At 40.6% G+C, this 20,839-nt stretch overlaps 1 protein-coding gene and 1 pseudogene across 1 annotated transcript; both read left to right on the forward strand.

Moving 5' to 3' along the window:
- The first annotated feature begins 1,037 nt into the window (after positions 1–1,037).
- On the forward strand, positions 1,038–8,603 carry LOC148584815 (uncharacterized; annotated as a pseudogene).
- An 8,268-nt stretch (positions 8,604–16,871) lies between these two features.
- On the forward strand, positions 16,872–18,593 carry LOC132187811 (uncharacterized). Its single transcript, XM_088517298.1, has 3 exons — positions 16,872–17,104; positions 17,474–18,042; positions 18,301–18,593. Exons 1-3 carry the CDS (start codon positions 16,872–16,874, stop codon positions 18,591–18,593), a joined length of 1,095 nt encoding a protein of 364 aa, XP_088373424.1.
- The last annotated feature ends 2,246 nt before the right edge of the window (positions 18,594–20,839 follow it).

The raw sequence follows: 20,839 nt of genomic DNA on the forward strand, positions 1-20,839 counted from the left end.
AGGATGCTAGAGCTGGAAATCCCGAGCAAGCTAGAGCTTGGAATGTGGACTTCACTACGTCACTTAGGGAGTTGTTCGCACCTGTGGACTTCACTACATCCCATTCGTGTATAGTGTTGCCACCAACCAATGCTACTCATTTTGATTTGAAACCTCATGTCATCCAACTCCTACCATCGTTCCATGGCCTAGAACTTGAAAATCCTTACAGTCATGTAAAGAAATTCAAGGACATATGCGCCACTTTCAAATTTCAAAATTTCTCCGAAGAGTCTGTCCATCTCAGACTATTTCCTTTCTCTTTGCAAGACAAAGCCAGGGCATGGTTGGACTCCAACACGCCCGGATCCATTACATCTTGGGAAGGCTTGTTAAGCAAGTTCTATAACAAGTATTTCCCAATGTCAAAGGTCAATGAATGCAGAAAGGAAATAAGTTCCTTCACTCAGGAGGAGGACGAGAAATTTTCGGAGTGTTGGGAAAGATTTAAGGAGTTGTTGATAAGATGCCCTCCACATGGTTATGAGAAGTGGAGACTCGTTCAGTTTTTCTACCAAGGATTGACCCAATCCAACCGTAGTATGATCGAGTCAATGAATGGAGGAGCATTCTTAAGTTTGACAGGGGATGCAGCATATAAGGCACTAGATAAGTTGTCCGACAGCTCACAACAGTGGGATTTTTTAAGTTGTCGGGATAAATCTGCCCGTATTCCCAAGAAAGGTGGCATCTATGAGGTTAAGGAGGACACTAATTTGAGGATAAAGATAAATGCTCTGACCAAGAAGGTTGAAGCCCTAGCAGTGGGTCAATCCATAAATGCCGCCAACACATTCAATGTTGATGGCTGTTCAATCTGTGCTAATCCTATGCACTTAGCACAGAATTGTCCATTTTCACCGACTTTTGCCGAGTGCTCCATGGAACAAGTGAATGCCTTCAATGACTTTAGGAAGCAAGCAAGCGGACCATACTCGGAGACATACAATCCAGGGTGGCGGAACCACCCTAATTTCTCATGGAAGCAGAGCCAACCAATGAATCAAGGATTTCCCTCACAGAATCATGGTCGTTCAACTCCACCAGTGCAACATCCTGCATCTTCGTCACAATCATCGCTGGAGGACACAATGAAGGCATTCATACAATCGAATAGCCAGGCCATACAAGACCTCAAAAACTCTACCATGGCAAACACCCAAGCAATAGATGAAGTGAAGAATGCCACCATAGTTAACACCCAAGCAATTGCGAAGATGGAGAGTCAGATTGGACAGATTGCCAATCACTTGGCTGAGAGAGAAAAAGGGAAATTGCCCAGTCAGCCCGTGCCCAACCCAAAAGGTCAATATATGGTTGGGAATTCCTCAAATCCTACACACGGACAAGAACATGTGCAAGCAATTGTCACTCTGAGGTCAGGAAGACAAGTGGACAATCAGGTGGTTGAGCAAGAAGAAGACCCTGTGAGGCAAGAAAAGGAAAAGAGTGGCAACAAAGAGAAGAGAGATGCCGAGCCATCTACAACCACGCCCATTATTGAGGACCCTCCTAGGTCATTTAGGCCGAAAGCACCTTACCCTGAAAGGTTCCAAGCCCCCAAGAAAGGAGGGAAGTTTGAGGACATTCTAGAAGTGTTCAAGCAGGTCCAAATCAATATTCCATTTTTGGACGCCATCCAACAAATGCCTTCTTATGTGAAGTTCATGAAGGATTTGATCACAGTTAAGAGAAGAACAAATGTCCCAAAGAAAGCATTTCTGACCGAGCAAGTTAGCTCCATCCTTCAGTGCAAGTTGCCCATTAAGTATAAGGACCCTGGGTGTCCTACCATCTCTTGAACGATAGGAGTCAGTCGAATTGAGAAGGCTCTTTTAGATCTTGGGGCGAGCGTGAATCTCCTACCCTATTCAGTTTACCTACAATTAGGGTTAGGAGAACTGAAGCCCACGTCCATGACACTTCAATTGGCTGATAGGTCAGTTAAGATACCACGGGGAATCATTGAGGATGTTTTGATCAAGGTGGATAAGTTTTACTTCCCCGTGGACTTCATTGTGCTAGACACAGAGCCGGTCAAGAATGTTGGCATTCAAATACCGGTGATTCTAGGGCGACCATTCTTAGCTACGGCTAACGCCCTGATTAATTGTAGGACAGGGGTGATGAAGATTTCCTTTGAAAATATGACAGTGGAGCTGAATATCTTTGATATCAGCAAACAACCATTGGACTATGATGAAGTGAGAGGTATGCTTGATATAGGAGATTATGGAAGAGACAGTGAATGAATCAAGCATAGAAGACCCCTTGGAGGCATGCTTTGCTCAGTTCGGAGAGGATTTAGATTTGGACGAGTTGCTTGAGCAAGCAGATGCAATTTTGGAGACTGCTCCTCTGGTGAGCAGTGAGACGGAGGAGACAACAACACTTGATCCCCCAAAGAAGGAACTTAAGCCTCTACCGGATAACCTTAAGTATAAGTTCCTTGGTCCAGCAGATTCTTTGCCTGTGATTATAGCTTCGGATTTGGTTGATGCTCAAGAGGAAAAATTGCTAGAGGTGTTAAGACAGCACAAGGAAGCTATCGGTTGGACCATTGAGGATATCAAGGGGATCAGTCCTTCGGTAGTGATGCACAAGATACATTTAGAGGAGAATGCCAAGCCATCGAGAGAGCCACAGAGAAGGTTAAACCCAACTATGCAAGACGTTGTGAGGGCTGAAGTGATTAAGTTGTTGGATGCAGGGATCATTTATCCAATCTTGGATAGCAAGTGGGTAAGCCAAATTCATGTTGTGCCAAAGCGGGCTGGATTGACGATAGTAAAGAACAAGGATGATGAGTTGGTCCCAACTCGTAGTCAGTCCGGATGGAGAGTTTGCATAGACTACCGCAAGCTAAATGCCGCCACAAGGAAGGATCATTTTCCACTCCCATTCATTGTTCAGATGGTGGAACGTTTGGGTGGGCACGCATACTATTGCTTCTTGGAAGGTTATTCTGGATATAACCAGGTCCCTGTGGACCTCGAAGATCAAGAGAAGACGATATTTACCTGTCCTTTTGGGACTTTCGCCTACCGTCGCATGCCCTTTGGGTTATGCAGCGCACCCGCTACTTTTCAGGGGTGCATGATTAGTATTTTTTCTGACATAGTAGAGCGTTTCTTAGAGATTTTCATGGACGATTTCTCTGTCTTTGGTTCATCCTTTGATGAGTGTTTGCACCGCTTGACTTTGGTATTAGTACGGTGCAAGGAGAAGAACCTGGTGCTCAATTGGGAGAAGTGCCATTTTATGGTCAAGCAAGGTATTGTATTGGGGCACGTCATATCTCAGAGGGGGATTGAGGTTGATAAAGCGAAGGTGGATTTGATTTCCAACCTTCCACCCCCACATACAGTTAAGGAGGTTCGCTCTTTTTTGGGCCATGCAGGATTCTACAGGCTGTTTATCCAAGACTTTAGCAAGATTGCCAAGCCTTTGTGCAAGTTGTTGGTGAAGGATGCCCCATTTGTATTCGATGAGAATTGCAAGAGAGCATTTGGGGACCTTAAGAGCATTCTGACATCCACACCCATTATTTAGCCACCCAACTGGGGTGTACCTTTTGAGATCATGTATGACGCATTGGATTATGCCGTTGGAGCTGTTTTGGGGCAGCGTATTGATAGACTCCCCCATGTCATTTACTATGCAAGCAGGACTCTGAACGATGCACAACTCAACTACTCCACCACGGAGAAGGAGTTGTTGGCAGTCCTTTTTGCGTTAGACAAGTTCAGATCCTATTTGCTAGGATCTACAGTCATCATCTTTTCGGATCACGTAGCATTGAAGTATCTTTTTTCCAAAAAAGATGCTAAATCTCGTCTAATCTGATGGATTTTGCTACTTCAGGAGTTCGACATAGAAATTCGGGACAAGAAGGGTTTCGAAAATATGGTGGCAGATCATTTGTCTAGATTGACTGTGGATTACACTGAGGACGCCAGCCCCATTTCGGAGACTTTCCCTGATGAGCAATTGATGCACATTGCTCATGAGCCCGCACCATGGTTTGCTGACATAGTGAACTATCTCGTCACTGGCCAACTGCCTCAGCAGTGGGGGCGACAAGATCGGTCCAAATTTTTGTCCGTGGTGAAACATTTTTTCTGGAACGATCCTTACCTGTTCAAGTATTGTCCCGATCAGATCATTAGGAGGTGTATTCCTGAGCATGACCAATCTAATGTCATCTCTTTTTGTCATGATCATGCTTGTGGAGGCCATTTCAGTGCTAAGAAGACCGCTGCCAAGATTTTGCAGTGTGGATTCTATTGGCCTACCCTTTTCAGAGACCACGCTTATTGTATATCTTGTGAGCGTTGTCAGAAGCTAGGGAGTATCTTTAGAAGGAATATGATGCTCCTCAGTCCCATTTTGATTGTTGAGATTTTTGACGTATGGGGCATCGATTTCATGGGACCTTTCCCGAACTCCTTTGGCTATCTGTACATCTTGGTTGTTGTGGACTATGTGTCCAAATGGGTGGAGGCAGTTGCATGCAAGACCAATGACCACAGAGTTATGGTCCAGTTTTTTAGAGACACTATCTTTGCTCGTTTTGGTACGCCTCGAGCAATTATAAGCGATGGAGGTAAGCATTTTTACAATCGGATTTTTGAGCAGTTGATGAAGAAGTATTTCATCACACATAAGGTTGCCACCCCGTATCACCCACATACAAGTGGACAGGTTGAAGTTTCCAATCGCGAGATCAAGCATATTTTGGAAAAGACGGTAAACCCCAATCGAAAAGATTGGTCGATGCGATTGAGTGACGCACTGTGGGCATATAGGATAGCTTTCAAGACCCCGATTGGGATGTCACCCTATCGGTTTGCATACGGGAAGGCATGTCATCTTCCCGTGGAGTTGGAGCATAGAGCATATTGGGCCATTAAGCAGCTGAACTTCAATCTTTTGAAGGCTGGCTCACAAAGGAAGCTCCAACTCAATGAATTAGAGGAGCTGAGGAATGATGCTTATGATTCTGCGCGGTTGTACAAGGCAATGATGAAGAAGGCTCATGACTAGAGCATTTTGAGACGATCTTTTGAGCCTGGTGAGAAAGTCCTTCTTTACAATTCACGGTTGCATCTTTTCCCATGCAAGTTGAAATCTCGGTGGACAGGCCCATTTATCATTCGGACAGTTTTTCCTCATGGGGACATCGAGATTGAGGATCCTCAAAATGGTAACACCTTCAAGGTGAATGGACAGAGATTAAAACCATTCTTAGAGTTGAGGAGTAAGGAGATTGAGACGACATTGTTGGAGGATCTGAGTTATTCTGAGTGATTGTCGTCTTTTATGGAGAGTCTGGCTGAAGACTTAAAACTTAGCGCTTGTGGGAGGCAACCCTCATTCTTTCCCTTACCATTTTATCTTGTTTGTTTGTTTTTGTTGTGTTTTTCAGGGCAAGTGTCTGCCATTCAAGTTTGGGGGAGCATTCTCCTACGTTACACCCGACTTGCGCTGCGCACCTGGTATTGTATCTCTGGACCCATTGGGGACAATGTGTCATTTTAGTTTGGGGGTGGGGTAGACATTTCTCTCTCTTTTTCCTTGATTATTCGTGTTGTTTTGTTATATATATATATAAAATAAAAAATAAAAAAATCTGCTATGTTATTGATTAAGCAAGGGTAACACATATTCTGTGGTTTGCATGTCATTGGTCTGTTTAGCATTTTGAACACAGCATGTCAGTAGGAATCTGAGTCTTTTGACTCATTGTTGGATTAGAGAGATTTCACATGTTCGAGTTTATCACCACGAGCACACTAGCACAGAATCGGTGAGGTATAAGATTTGACTTAATTAGGGTATATTTTGAGATAGGTAGGATGAAGTGTGATGAAACCTAGGCTTGAAAAAATAAAAAACAATATATATATATATATATATATATATATAAATCAAATCAATTTGAGCTTCTCATTGAGTAACCGGACCTCATGTCTCACAAAGCATTGAGTGTTCGCGTAAAAAGATGAGAAATCTAACTTGGTTGGTTGTATGGCTAGTTTGGCTTCGTAGCCTAGTTGACTTGAGTAATTAAGCCCTTAGGGATGTTTCTACATATAGTGCCCTAAAACCACTTGGTTTGGGAGTCTCTGGCCCAACACTCGTTACATGGGTCAATTAGAAAGCTTAAGGAAGTTAAGCATTGCACAGCCTACACAAAAAAAAAATAATAATAATAAAATAAAAAATAAAAAAATAAAAAATTAAGCCTTGGTTGTTTCATTTGAGCAAATTCCTATCACATCTAAAGTACACCCAAGTTTGAGAATAAATTGAAGCCTCCGGATTTTATGTTAGTCTCACATTGCACTTATTGGAACATGTGTTGTCTCAAATTTCCATCTTTGAGTTGAATGATTTGTGCTTATCTTGATGATGTGATTGTGGTGTTCATTATGATAAACCTACTCATGATGTTAAAAACCATGTGTTTGTGTGGAAGTCCTTGTTTATAAAATAACATAGTGCATAAATGTTTGTAGGTATCATTCATGTTAAACCCTCACGAGACTTCATTCGTCCTCTAGGGATGCCTAGGAGTTTAAAAGGCTTATTACATGCGCTAAATGCAATCGTATATCCCACGAAAGATGGATTTATCTTTTGTTTTCTGTTTTTCCATTCTTGTTTTTAGTTTTGTATTGCTAAGGGACTAGCAATTTGTAAGTTTGGGGGTGTGATAAGTGCTAAAATATTTATATTTTCAGTCCTTAACTTGCATGTTTTAATCCTTGGTTTTGGTTAATTATGCCATTTTACTGCATTTTTATATTTTCTTTGTTTTATAGGCTTTTGGAAGAAAAGAAAGCGTTTCTGGAAAAATTCCAAGCGTAAAGGGGAAAATTGGGAAAACTTAGAGGATATGGTTAAGCTTAACCAATCATGGTTAAAGTTTAATCAAATAAAGGAAATGATTAATTTGGAATTTCTCAATTTGAAGTCAAATTGGATTGGATGCAAAATTGGATTATGAATACGTCTTGGTATTTTGACCATAACTTTCATCTCAGATATCTGATTGAGGTGATTCAAGCGGCATTGGAAAGCTAACTCAAACTACTACAATTCATTGTGAAATATAATTTTCGCAATTCGAAGCGTCACAAGGCCAAAATCATGCCCCAAGATAGGATCGCAATTCTGGCGGAATCCTATTCCGATTTGGGCTTAGGTTTTCTTTATCCTAATTGGGCTTGGGCTTAAATCTCCGAAATTCTTAGGATTACTAGGGCTTCTAGGGCTCTCCTAAGCCCTATAAATAGACCTCTAAACCTCACAATTGGGGGAGGCCGTTTTAAGCTGAATTACGACGTATTGCCGTGGGGAAGATTTTGCTTTGTTTTCCATTGTAAGTTTTATTCTTTCGATGATGAAAATTCAATTTTTGGTTGTTATTGTTATCATGAGAGGCTAAATCTTTCAACTAAGGTTGAAGATGAAGCTTCGTCATTGACAAACTCATGTATTCTCGTATTTTGTTTATACAATTTTGACTTCGAATAAGAATGTTGTAGATTTTCATTCAATTGGTTGATTTATATCTTTTAATTGAATGTGATGAACTATCATTGTTGAAGTTGGATATTTAATGTGTTTCATCCTTCGGATACATCAATTCATTCAATTGAAATCGGATATCCGTTGTGATTCGTTAGCCAAACGGATACATAGGATGATTTAATTTCAAATCGGATAATTGTTGTGATTTGTAAAATGGGTGGATTCATTGAATGATTTAAACTTGATATTTGTAAAACATCGAACAACAGTTTGAGCACAATAGTTTGTCAATTGTATGAACAAATACGAGAATATAGAGTTAAGATTGAGCGAAGTGGATTCTGAAACCTTAGTGTTCTTTACCATTTTATTTAATCATTTTCTTTAGTTTATGTTTTGTTTTAGCACAACAAAAATCATGAAATTCAGAACTAGGTTAAAATAGGATTAGTTTAGATAAGAATTAATTTTCACAACACAATTCCCTGTGGATCGACCTCACACTTGCACACACGCTATATTGCACACGACTCGTGCGCTTGCGAGTACAATTAAATTTGTACATCAGTTGCGGTTGTCAGAAGGATGACTGTGATTTTCTTGTTCCTCCGAATGCCCATTCTGATTGATCTCAGGTTGGGACGGAGAGGGGAATTGGAGACACAGTTCTTCATTCTGTTGGATTAAGAGTGCCATTTGTGCTTCAAAAGAAGCAATACGCTCCTTGTCTCCTGCATTCTGGGGTGCTGTTGGTGGCCGTCGATTGGCCTACGCCACTATCTTTCATGGTGGACTTGACTTCTAGACCTTGTGTTCACCATTATCTTAGATTTTTAATTTTGCAAGAACGAATTATCATTCCCACAAACGGTGTTAAACTATTGGTACAGTTTCCGGTATGGTGGACCCAAGGGATTTTCAGACTGTTCCTTCTTCTTAGCGCTTCCCTTCAAACCGACAAAACGAGAGCACAAGTTAAGAGGATGCGCCAGGTGGTGGCCGGCTGTTCCTCCTCCAATGCTTAAGTCAGTGTCTATGTAAACTCAGTATAGAGCTTAGTATGGTATTCAGTGTGTATTTTGTGTACCTCTGAATTGAGGTCTTTTATAGTTGGTCATACTGGTGTAGCTATGATGACCGAGCGGAGGATTCGAGACTTGCGCGTAACGGTCGGGAGAGTTAATATTCGTGTCCCCTATCATTATGATTGGTATGAAACCATTGTCGTCGTTAGTAGGACTCCGAGGATGGCACGTAACTGTCAAGAGTCTTTTAAGAATGAATCATAACCGTCCCGATGATCTTGCCGTGTGTGAGCTATTCATGTAGTCAGAGCATATCCTGATTGTGATGGATGCATCTGGACATTAAGTGTAGGAGGTTCGTTGTGGTAGAGTAGCTGGTCTTCGGTTTAGCATAGGTCAATTGAGAGTGTATGAAACGGCACCGCATCTATTGTTTCATATTGGGTCACATCCTTAAAGCCCATTTGGGTGTATTGGGCTTTCAGGGGATATTGGGTCCTTGGCTCATGGGTTCAAGTGATGGATTTATGTGTAATAATTAGCACCATCATCATCATCACTATAACTTTCCTCATTTTAATTCCTTCAATATTCATTCCAAAATATCTATATCTAACTATCGAAACTATAATGATTTAGAAGTTGAGTACAACATCATGATTTATACACTTGGAACACTTTGTCATGAATGGGTGGGAATAAATGAGCATTCAAGCTTTGGTCATCTATTGAAATTTCATTAATCTCTACACAACTAGTTCAGTCTGTTTAGTGCTCTAACCTTATGGTATTTAGTAAATATCCAATGAAGATGTTGCCAAAATTGTATGAAATAGTAAATGCTAGAGAATCAGTTTGAAATAACCTTAAACCCATGTCATGGCTTAAAATTATCTACTTAAGTTATACTTAATTCTTCATAAAAGCAAATTTAGTTGAGTTGTCACCACAGCTGCTAGAGAAAATTGTGTTGAAGTTGTTTTATGATAAGCTATAGCTTCAACATGTAACTTATTTTTTTATTTATTATATCTCTTCCATTAAAAAATATAGTTTCAATTTTTGCTTGTCATAAAAAAACCTAGAGAACCATTCTAGGAGGAAGAAAAAGCATTCTTCCCCCCTCCCCCAACTTTTCCCATTTTCTGAATAATATAATGGTGTGTCTAATGATGCTCAGGTTCTACAGCTGTTCATGTTTATCTTTTCTCTAGATTTGCTTTCAGCAGCGATCTACAAGGTAAAGTTTTTTCGATTTCTTTGTGTTTCGATTCTGTTTAGTCGTTTTCTAAGGTTTTCTTTATACAAAACCTTTAGAGTAGCAATCGTAGATCTTTGGTTTGTCTTTCATTTTCTCTTTGATTGTTTTCCATGAGCAAATTTCTAAACGATGGTGGAGGAATTATCAAATATATGGAAGAATTGTCACTTATGGTAGAGCAACAAAGGACATTGTGTTTGAGAATGCACTCGCAACGGAAATGGAAAAGCAAGGAAATCACTGTCTAGTTGACAATTAGTAGACTGCTGGATAGACTGGCTGGCAGGCAGTGGCCAGGGATGTGATTTGCTGAAATATGCTGCAAATCTAAAAACTCATTGGGACTTTGACATTCAAAGAATTAAACAAAGCATAGATCATATTTGGATGGAAGACATTTCTCATTGTATTTATGATATTGTTTTGTTAGAGAAACATTCTCTATTTTTATGATATGAATAAAGAAGAAGCATTGTTAACAAAAAAAAAAAAAAAAACAACAACAACAACAACAACAACTTGGGGAACTCTAGGCTGTGTGAAGTTGACATGGGAGTTCTTTTAGAGATTATTTTCAAATCCCTATAAAATTATGCCATCTTGAGAAAAAGCAAAAAAAAAAAAGTTTCATAACTTTCTATTTCTCTCTCCACATCCTAGTCCATAATGGACTTTTAAAAATAAAAAATAAATAGAAATTAAGAGAAATTATTTCACAAACTTGGTGTTTTCGAACCTTTTGACAATAATGAATAAATTCATGAATGTGACGGAGATTAAAGGAATAAAGAAATAGAGATATGATTTTAAGGGTGGTTCTATATTAAACATTTACGTCTACTACTAGGGTAAAATTCTATAGTGCAACATTGTACTCTTATTGATTGATTTGCCTATGTATAAAGCTTACAAAGGATTTACAATGTTTAAATCCAATCTAATCCTAATCAAATCCATTCATTTAGGATAATTTAATCTCATCAAATCCCAAAATTTAGGGTGATCCAAATATACTCTAACAATGAAGATCTCATTTTTCAATTTGATAAAATACTTTGAGTATTTATGAATTGAGACCGTTAGTATTTTTGATTAGACCCAGTCAAGACCGTGGTTGGAATGTGCTTAGCCAGGGCTGGGTGACATAGCAGAAGCCTTGGTAATAACAGTTAAAAGCGTCTGCATCTTCTAGAAAAAGATAAAACAAGCCCATGTGCTTAAGAACGATAAACTTTGCAGAGCGTTTGAAAGAAAATTCTCTGATTTGATAACTAACATATTTACAGAAGAGAAATACGTACAAAGAAAGTAAATCGAAAGTGAACATTACCTTAGGTTCCATTTACTTCGACGCAAAATGGTTTCCTTCGTAAAATATTTTTAGAAAAGCAATTTTCCCTGAAAATATTTTATGTCGAAAACATTTTACAGCGTTTACCTTGCACACAAAAAATAATTTTTTTTAATATCTTTTTTATATATTTTTTTTCCAATAAGGTCTCCGCCGGGACCTGCACGGGACTTGTTCGAGACCCCGCAGGGACCTGCCTGGGACCCCGTCGAAACTTAACCGGGACTTGTCCGAGACCTCACCAGGACCTACCCGGGACGTGACCGGGACCCGCTCGGGACCAACCCAGGACTTGCTCGGGACCTCGCCGGGACTTCGCTGGGACTTGACCGAGACTCGCCCAGGACTTGCCCGGGACCCTCCCAGGACTTGACCGGGACTTGATCGGGACCTACCCAGGACTTGCTCGGGACCTCGTCAGGATCTGCCCGGGACCTCGTCGGGACCTGCCCAGGACTTGACCGAGACCCTGCTGGGACTTGACCGGGACCCTCCCGGGACTTGACCGAAACCCGCCCGGGACCCATCGGGACCTGTCCAGGACTTGCTCGGGACCTTGCCAGGACCTACCCAGGACTTGCTCGGGACCTTGCCAGGACCTGCCCGGGACTTGCTCGGGACCTTGCCAGGACTTGCCCAGGACTTGCTCGGGACCTCATCGGGTCCCAGTGAAGTCTCGGGCAGGTCCCAGGCGGGTCTCAGTCAAGTCCAAGGAGGGTCCTAGGCGGGTCTCGAGCAAGTCCCAGGAGAGTCCCGGGCCGGTCCCGGCCAAGTCCCGGACGGGTCCCGGGCAAGTCGCGGGCGAGTCCCGAGCGGGTCCCGGGAGAGTCCCGGGTGGGTCTCGGTTAGGTCCCAGGCGGGTCCCGGCCAAGTTCCGAGCGGGTCTCGAGCAATTCCCAAGCAGGTCTCGCTAGGGTCCCAGGTGGGTCCTTGTCTGGCCCTGGGCGAGTCCCGGGTGGGTCCCGAGTAGGTCTTGGTCAAGTCCCGACGAAGTTTTAAGCGGGTCTTGGCAAAGTCCATCGATTTAAGAATGAGATGCTTATAGTCGAAAAATGGTTTACAGTTTTGAAAACCATAAACCATTTTCCGAAAATTAAAGAAGAATTTTCGGTCAAAAGGAAAATATTTTCCGTTAACCACTATTTTACGTCGAAGTAAACACCGTAAAATACGAAAATTATTTTCTAGAAATCATTTTACATCGAAATAAACAGAATCTTAGTAGCGAAATGAAATAAAGTCGTATTAATTATAAAATGAAATAAAACTTTCTTTAGCCTTTAGTGGAGTCACGTTCTACGTCATTGGGCTAGGTGATATATATAGCACTCAGCATGTTTTTTTTTTTTTTTTTTTTTTTTTTTAAGGGATATAGTTGTTTTTCATACAGTTTTTCCTACGGATCTAGTTCAGTTTTGATAATGCCTCTTTTTCGATTTTTTTTTTTTTTTGTGTCCCTAAGAGATAGCTCAAATGGCTACAGACCATATTCCATGAAGTGAAGGTCTCTAATTCGAATCTTCCTCCCCCTCCTATGTGAATATGTCAAAAAAAAAAAAAAAAAATCATTTTAGCAGTTGCTCCTGCTTTCCAGTGAGAGTTTGGGAATGATTGAAAGACTTTTTGAAGTTCGTGCCTCATCATGAAGAGTTGAGGGACGTTCGAGATTCGTGACTCTTTCCATACCCCTTTTGCTTTAGTTTCTACGTTAGCGGCTCATTTCTTGACTTTGTTCATGATACAGAGGACTGGGTCTTTTTTTTATACCAATTTTTTTATTATTTGTTTGTATTGTATGCTTTGTATTTCATTTTTTGGCCTTTTGAGTCTAGCCCTAAGTTTCTATTATTTATTTTGCAGAAAATACTAATGGCCGCCTTGATTTATGAAATTACTCATGAATGGCCGCAAAAAATACTCACGGGTTTGATTTCATGAAATTGAAAACTAGTAAAAATATGAGGAGATTGTGACATATTTTCATTAAATTTAACTACTTGCAAGCTTGTAAAGATTTGTTTTCTACCTAAATATAATGGTCGATCAAACTCCAAATCTCAAACTCATTTTCCCAAAGAAAAAAACCAAGCTTAGGTAATCCCGATAATCTATACTGTGGATTTATGAATACAGTGGATATATGTTTTATAAAATTGATGTATGCCTTACAAAAGATTTGCTGGAAAAAATTCAGAGATTTTATGTATTTAAAAGCTTTTTCTTCCCCCAACAATTTGATCAGACAATCAAAATTTTATTCTCTTTTTTGAATAATTTGGCTATTCAACTATTCTTGTAAACAAGCTCAAGCTATTCAAAAATTGATAGACCTCACATTTGATGATTCATTTAACTTAGAACTCCGAAAGGCAAACACTTGATGAGTCTACGTTATAATTATAACGTTGGGTTGAACCCTTGATTATAATTCATCCACACACAATATGGGCCCCTTTGCATGTCTTAATAGGTACCTTACTCACTATATATGATCAATTTCACATGTAAATTTTCACGATCCTCCATGAAAATATCGATTCAATTTTTTAATGTCCAAATGCTTGGGGCTTCAACGACTAGTATTTTGTGGATGGATAAATAAGTTGGTCTCAATTAATTATTTGTTAGCCGTAATTACCTTATAATCAATTCCAAAATTGCAAATATTTCCCACTTCAAATTCATAATGTCATATTATAAAGGTCCAAAAAGATTTATTAGACAATGCTTGTCCTCAAAGGTTACAAGTTGCGTTATAACTAAATAACCAAAGATAATAAGAAAATACAGCCCCCACAATATTATTGAAATCATAAACTGGTCTTTATATGAATTTCACTCTTCTTTGTTTTATTGCAAATACATGCTAATTAATAATTCTTCTTGCAATTGTTGTAGCAAGTTTCCACTTAAGCTTCCACTTTATGATCTGCATCTGCCAAATATAAAACACAGAATGAATATCATTTGATAATAGAGAAAAATTTATAGATACGGGAGCCAATATTTTCTAAATATATATACCTGAGCCGAAATTGGTGGGCATTGATTGTGCACAACCAAAGGTGCAATTATAAACGACATCTTGAAGAGAAATCCTGCATTTTCGCATACAAAGATCAAAGCAAAGCAGATATTGCCAACGATTCTTCCTCTTTTGAAGAAGGCACTTAGCAGCACACTTTGGAACACATTGACGTTTAGGTTCTTGTGGCGCTGGTGGTGCTGGCGGAGGGGGAGGATTAGCATCTTGTGCCACAACAAGCACAAGCATGATTAGCACCATCATCATCACTGTAACTCTCCTCATCTTAATTCTTTCAATCACTCCAAAATCTCTCTCTCTCTATTGAAACTATAATGATTTAGAAGTTGAGTACAACATCATGATTTATAGACTTGGAACATTTTGTCATGAATGAGCGGGCATAAATGAGCATTCAAGTTTTGGCCATCTATAGAAATTCCATTAATTAATCTCCACACAACTAGTTGAGTGCTCTAATTAACCTTATGGCATTTAGCAAATTAAATATCCAATGAAGATGTTGCAAGAGTTCTATGAAATGATAATTCTCTATGAGAATTTGAAAAACACATTAATTAAAATAACCTTAAACCCATATCATGGCTTAAAATTATCTACTTAAGTTATACTCAATTCTTTGACATAAAATCAAATTTAGTTGAGCTGTCACCAAAGTTGCTAGAGAAGATTGAGTTGTGGTTGTTTTGTGATAAGCTATATACAGAGTCTACATTTAACTTTATTATTATTATTATTATTATTATTATTATTATTATTATTATTATTATATCTCTTCCATTAAAGAATATAGTTTCAATTAACTTCCACTAAAATCCTAACTGGAATGGACAATTATTCTTGTAGTTATTCACTTATTCGTCTCTAGCACCCACAATATCATAATTATTAAATTAAATTAAGGCTCTTATGTGACATGTGAGTCACCTTAAATCTCCTAATTGAGACATGTCTCACATTCTATACTACATTATTCGACAAATATTGATGATGAAAATGAGAAAGCTAGTTTGATAGCATGAACTTGAGATATTGAAGTTTGAAGTCAATGAGCTTTTGGTTTTTGTGAAGTTTTAGATAAATAGAGAGGAAAGAGTTTTGAAGCCAGTGATTGTGCCTATTTTCATGACGAATTTGAGATCACGAGACTGAAATAGGCAATAAATTGAGTCATGTTATACATCATTCTCTATTTCGTCTCCCATCTATCTATTTCTTTTGCAAATTCAATGGTAGATTTACCCGTCCACAATACAAAGATAGGTGAAAGATGGGATGAAAAATGAGTTTTATCATTTCTCTAATGAAAAGTAAGTCACGATCTTAGTGTTTTCGCACCTTGTAACATTAATGAAGAAATTCATAAATATAAAGGAGATTACAGGAATAAATAAACAGAGACATGATTTTACGAGTGGTTCGGTGTTAGAAATTTATTACTTTTACCACTAGGGTAAAGTCCTATAGGTCTTCATTGTACTCTTATTGATTGGTTTGCTTGTGTATAGAGCTTACAAAAGATTTGAATTTATTTAAATCTAATCTAATCCGAATCAAATCCCTTCCTTTAGGGTAATTTAATCTCATCAAATCCCTAAGTTTAGGATAATCCAAATATACTCTACCAATTAAATAAAGATATCTGTTACACATAAATCCACCACCGAAGCCCATGGACTAGAAACCCGACAACCCGAAAAAGCCCTGCATATTCACATGGGCCACATAGGCACAATCCAATATGGGCCTCGCACATACGACATCGTCCCCTGAAGCAAGGCTGATCTACTCAATCCAAGGGTTTTGTGAACCGACCTCCCCCATTTAATGTCTGGATACAGCTGTTACGAATAAGGCACGCACCAATTATGTTGGCTCTACGAATACGCCATGGTCACCAAAACAGTTACAACTCGCACTTGAATATCCCAACAATTATGCGCCATTCCCAGGATCACGCTAGTTATGATATCCATTGCGCACCACTCTCGGATCCGTGTTAATGTCAACAGCGGTTTCTTTATAACTATCAGGGAACAAGAATATTAACTTCGTCCGTTGCGCCCAGATCCCAAATTCTCCGCCGGGTCATCAATGCTGCACCAAGACGATTCACTATAAAAACCTTTTTCGCTAAGGAAATAGACACATGATTCATACTCTACTAAGCTCTACACTGAGTTTACAAAAACACTGACTTAAGCATCGAAGGAGGTAAACACCAGCCAAGCAGCCACCACCCGGCGCATCCTCTTAACAAGTGTTTTTTATTTTGTAGGAAAGAAGGAAAGTACTAGCTCAATATTACCAATCTACCCTTGGGTCCACCACACCGAAAACTGCACTAATAGTTTGGCACCATTTGTGGGAACAATATCTTTTTTGTTCTTACGAAATAAAATCCGCAGTTATAGTGAACACAAGATCTAGAAGCCAAGCCCGTCGTGAGGAATCAGTAGCCCAGGCCAATCAACGGCCACCGTTAGTGCACCAGAACTCCGGAAAAGGAGCGTATCGCATCCCTTGAAGCACAAATAGTGCTTCTAGTCCAACAAAGGGAGGAGCTACACCTCCACTTCCTCACGCAATCACAATCAGAAATCAAACGAAATGGGCATTCGGAGGAGCAACAAAATCACAGCCATCATTCTGATGCTCCCAACCACCAGGGTGATAGTCGTCATCACCAGCATAATAACGACCAAGGCAAAAACGGTCACACGAAGTGCAATGCTCGGGAAAATGCCTGTAGAGACAAAAACTCCAGAAAAATGGCAAAACCTAGAAGAAATCAACCAACAACCGAAGACCATAATCAATCTGCAGCTGCCCCACAAAGTGAGGTAGACAAAGCCTTAGCAAGCTAAAGATGAAACTTGAAGCCATGGAGAAGAAGGAAAAACACAAAGCTGTTGTGATGAGCAAACTTTTCACCGGGACAAAAATGCCCTTCACCAAGTAGGTGATTGACCATCCACTCCCCCACAAGTTGAAAGCGCCCCAAATCCCAAACTACAGCGGGGTCAGAGTCTCAACCGAGCACCTAGAAAACTACTGGACGCATCTGGCACTATACGCCACACCCGACGAAATTGCATGCAGAGCTTTCCCCACCACACTCTTGGGAAACGCCAGGGAATGGTTTCGTAGGATGCCCAACTCCAAGGTGAAGATCTTGCTCGGATCTTCTTAACCCACTTTTTGGGATCTAGAGAAAGGAAGAAGCCTTCTGGGTACCTTCTGACGCTTCACCAACAGGAAAGGGAAAGCTTGAAGGAGTTTATGGTCCAGTTCAATGCCGTGAAACTAAAGGTAGAGGATCCTAACGATTGTGTGATATTTTTTGCTATCTATAATGGCATCTCACCTGATGAACCAGTGGCAAGAAAAATTGCAAGGAGACAACCGAGCAACCTCCACAAGCAATTAGATAAGGTGGAAGAATTCATCAATGAGAAGGAGACTTTAAAGGCAATGAAGTCAGCTCGGAAGTTGCCTAAAAAATTTGAAGATAAAAAGAAGAAAGACCTTCAGAGGTTAGATGATCCGGGACCTTTTAAGAAGAAGTTCAAAGGCTACAACTTCACTCTGCTCAACGCCATCATTTTCGAAGTCTTAATGGAGGTTAAAAGGGACCTAGAATATGAGAAACCCCCAAGAATGCCGAAGGTTCCACAGAGGCAGAACTCAAATCGCTACTGTGAGTTCCACAAAGCTAATGGTCACTACACAGAGGGCTACATAGCTTTGAGGCACCTCATTGAAAATTTTATCAAGAATGGTAAGCTTGTCCGATTCTTGGGAGATTAAAGAAAAGCAACCCCTCCCAGGGAAAACTACGTCCGAGAGGTGAATTACCGTGACCCACGGGATCTCCGACAACAGGAACGTCACCAAAGTAGAGGCCCTAATCACAGAAATAGGGACAGATATCCTCAGAAGAACAAAGGAAGCCACAAAGAGCCCAGAAGAGAGCACGCTCGCCCAACCCGAGAGCCTTAAAATGGAGCAAATATTCCAGAAATATGCATCATAATAGGTGGATTTGATGGAGGAGGTGAGTCAGGAAGGGCAAGGAAGGCGTACGCCCAACAGGTGGGGAGCTCCCATGAAATCTACACTATAGGGAGGTCGATGAAGCAGTCCAGGACAAACGCGATGCTGATCGGTTTCTCTGACAACGACTACGCATGCATATCGTTTCTTCACATGGATGCCCTGATTGTCACATTGACAGTGGTGAACTACAACGTCCATCGCATCCTGGTGGATAATGGAAGCTCGGCAGACATCTTGTATTGGTTTGCGTTTAAGAAGTTGAACTTGGGATAGGAGAGGGTCGTACCAACCAGATACCACTTGATGGGATTCACAGGGGAACAAGTACAACCGGTCAGATCGATTGAACTATCAGCCATGGTTAGATCGTATCTGAGGCAGGCATCAATGATGGTGCTTTTTTGTTGGTCGACTGACCATCAATTTACAACGCCATCATCGGAAGAACGTCTCTCAACGAACTGAGGGCCATCACGTCAACTCCGCATCTCAAGATGAAATTCCCAACGGACCATGGACTCGAAGAAGTAAGGGGCGATCAACAAGCCTCCTGACAAAGCTACAACATCTCCATGAAGGAGTGTCCTAAGACCCCGACCTAGGAAAGTGGCAGTAAGGAGGACATATAGCAATTAAAGGGCGGCAAACCGGTCGAGGATCTGTAAGAATTCTTGGTTGGCGTGCCAAAAAGGGTTATTAGAGTCGGATCCTAGCTGGACTCGATTGTGAGAGAAAAGCTCATATCTTTCCTTCGCGAGAATTGTGATATGTTCGCCTGGAGTCATGAGGATATGCCGGGCATATCGCCTTCAGTAATGGTGCACAAGTTAAATGTCGATCCCAGTTTCAGGCCAATACAGCAGAGACGAAGAGTATAATAGGCCGAGAAGAGCAAGGCCGCCGCGAGGAAGTCAAGAAGTTGTGTGAGGCTGGATTCATCAAAGAAGTCCAAAACACTACTTGGTTGGCAAACGCAGTGTTGGTGAAGAAATCCAACGGCAAAATGTAGAGAAACCAAAGGAGGAATCTATAATTATGCCTGAGTACCTTCTCGTCAAACATTGAAAAGCAGGACCTCTGCTTGCGAGGGTATTCCAAGCGTAGAGACACCCCTGTACCAGAAGAAAACCCCCCACCAAATGGGCGGACCCAGCCAGACGAACCCCCTCATCGCCGAACCAAAGGAATTTCTGATGATTGTTCGTCGGCAGCTTCGATCTTGGAAAGTTGAGGTTGACAAGATGAAGACTTGACGCCGAAAAAATGAAGTATGTATAGAATTTCAAAGGGAAAGATTTCAGAAGGGTTGAGGCTGTGAGGAAAGAAGAAGGAGAGGGGAACCTTTATAAAGCAAAAAATCTCGGATGAAGCAATAGAGCATTTAATGCCAAGCCATCATGAGCCTGCAATCACATCCCAAAACAAAAAAGACTTGATCCGTCCTTCCTTTCAAAAGACGCAGCAAAGAACACCACCATTGACCAACTCTTGTCTCACAAGTCCTCGCACTCGGATTCAAACCACTCTTAAAGGAACACGTGGGCGGGAAACGGCTCATTTATGCGGATAAAGACAAAGAATTTGAAAAATCAAAGATCGCACCCAACCACCGGATATCTGGGGCACGTAGATGTCAGATCCCATAAATGGTTAAGACGCAAGAATTAACGGCTACAAGGAACCGATCAGAAGAAAGCAATCGAAGAGTCCATCGCCAAAAAAGGAGAAACAAGGAAAACCAAAAACTTGAATTCTCTTCTCCCGAAATCTCAGTAAAAGGAATTATTTGGGTAATTATTACACATAAATCCATCACCGAAGCCTATGGACCAGAAATAGGACAACCCAAAAAAGCCCTGCATCTTCACATGGGCCGCGTAGGCATGATCCAATATAGGACTCGTAGATACAACGTCGTCCCCTGAAGCAAGGCTGATTTACTCAATCCGAGAGTTTTGTGAACCAACCTCCCCCATTTAATGTCTGGATATAGCCGTTACAAATAAGGCATGCATCGACTGTGTTGGCTCTACGAATACGCCATGGTCACCAAAACAGTTACAACTCACACTTGAATATCCCGATAGTTATGAGCCATTCCCGGGATCACGCCAGTTATGATATCTGTTGCACACCACTCTCGGAACTGTGTTAATGGAGACAAGGGTTTCATTATAACTATCAGGGAACAAGAATATAAACTCCTCCATCCGTTAAGCCCGGATCCCAGATTCTCTACCAGACATCGACGCTGCACTAAGACGATTCACTATTAAAACCTTTTTCACTAAGGAAACAGACTCATGATTCATACTTTACTAAGCTCTACAATGAGTTTACATAGAAACTAACTTAAGCATCGGAGGAGGTACGCACCGGCCACCACCCGGCACATCCTCTTAACGAGTGTTGTTATTTTGCAGGAAAGAATGAAAGTACTAGCTCAATATTACTGATCTACCCTTGGGTCTACCATACCGAAAATTGTACCAACAATATCAATTTTTGATTTTATAAAA

Source organism: Corylus avellana, chromosome 6 (genome assembly GCF_965113065.1).
Source record: "Corylus avellana chromosome 6, dhCorAvel1.hap1.2, whole genome shotgun sequence".
Taxonomy (NCBI): domain Eukaryota; kingdom Viridiplantae; phylum Streptophyta; class Magnoliopsida; order Fagales; family Betulaceae; genus Corylus; species Corylus avellana.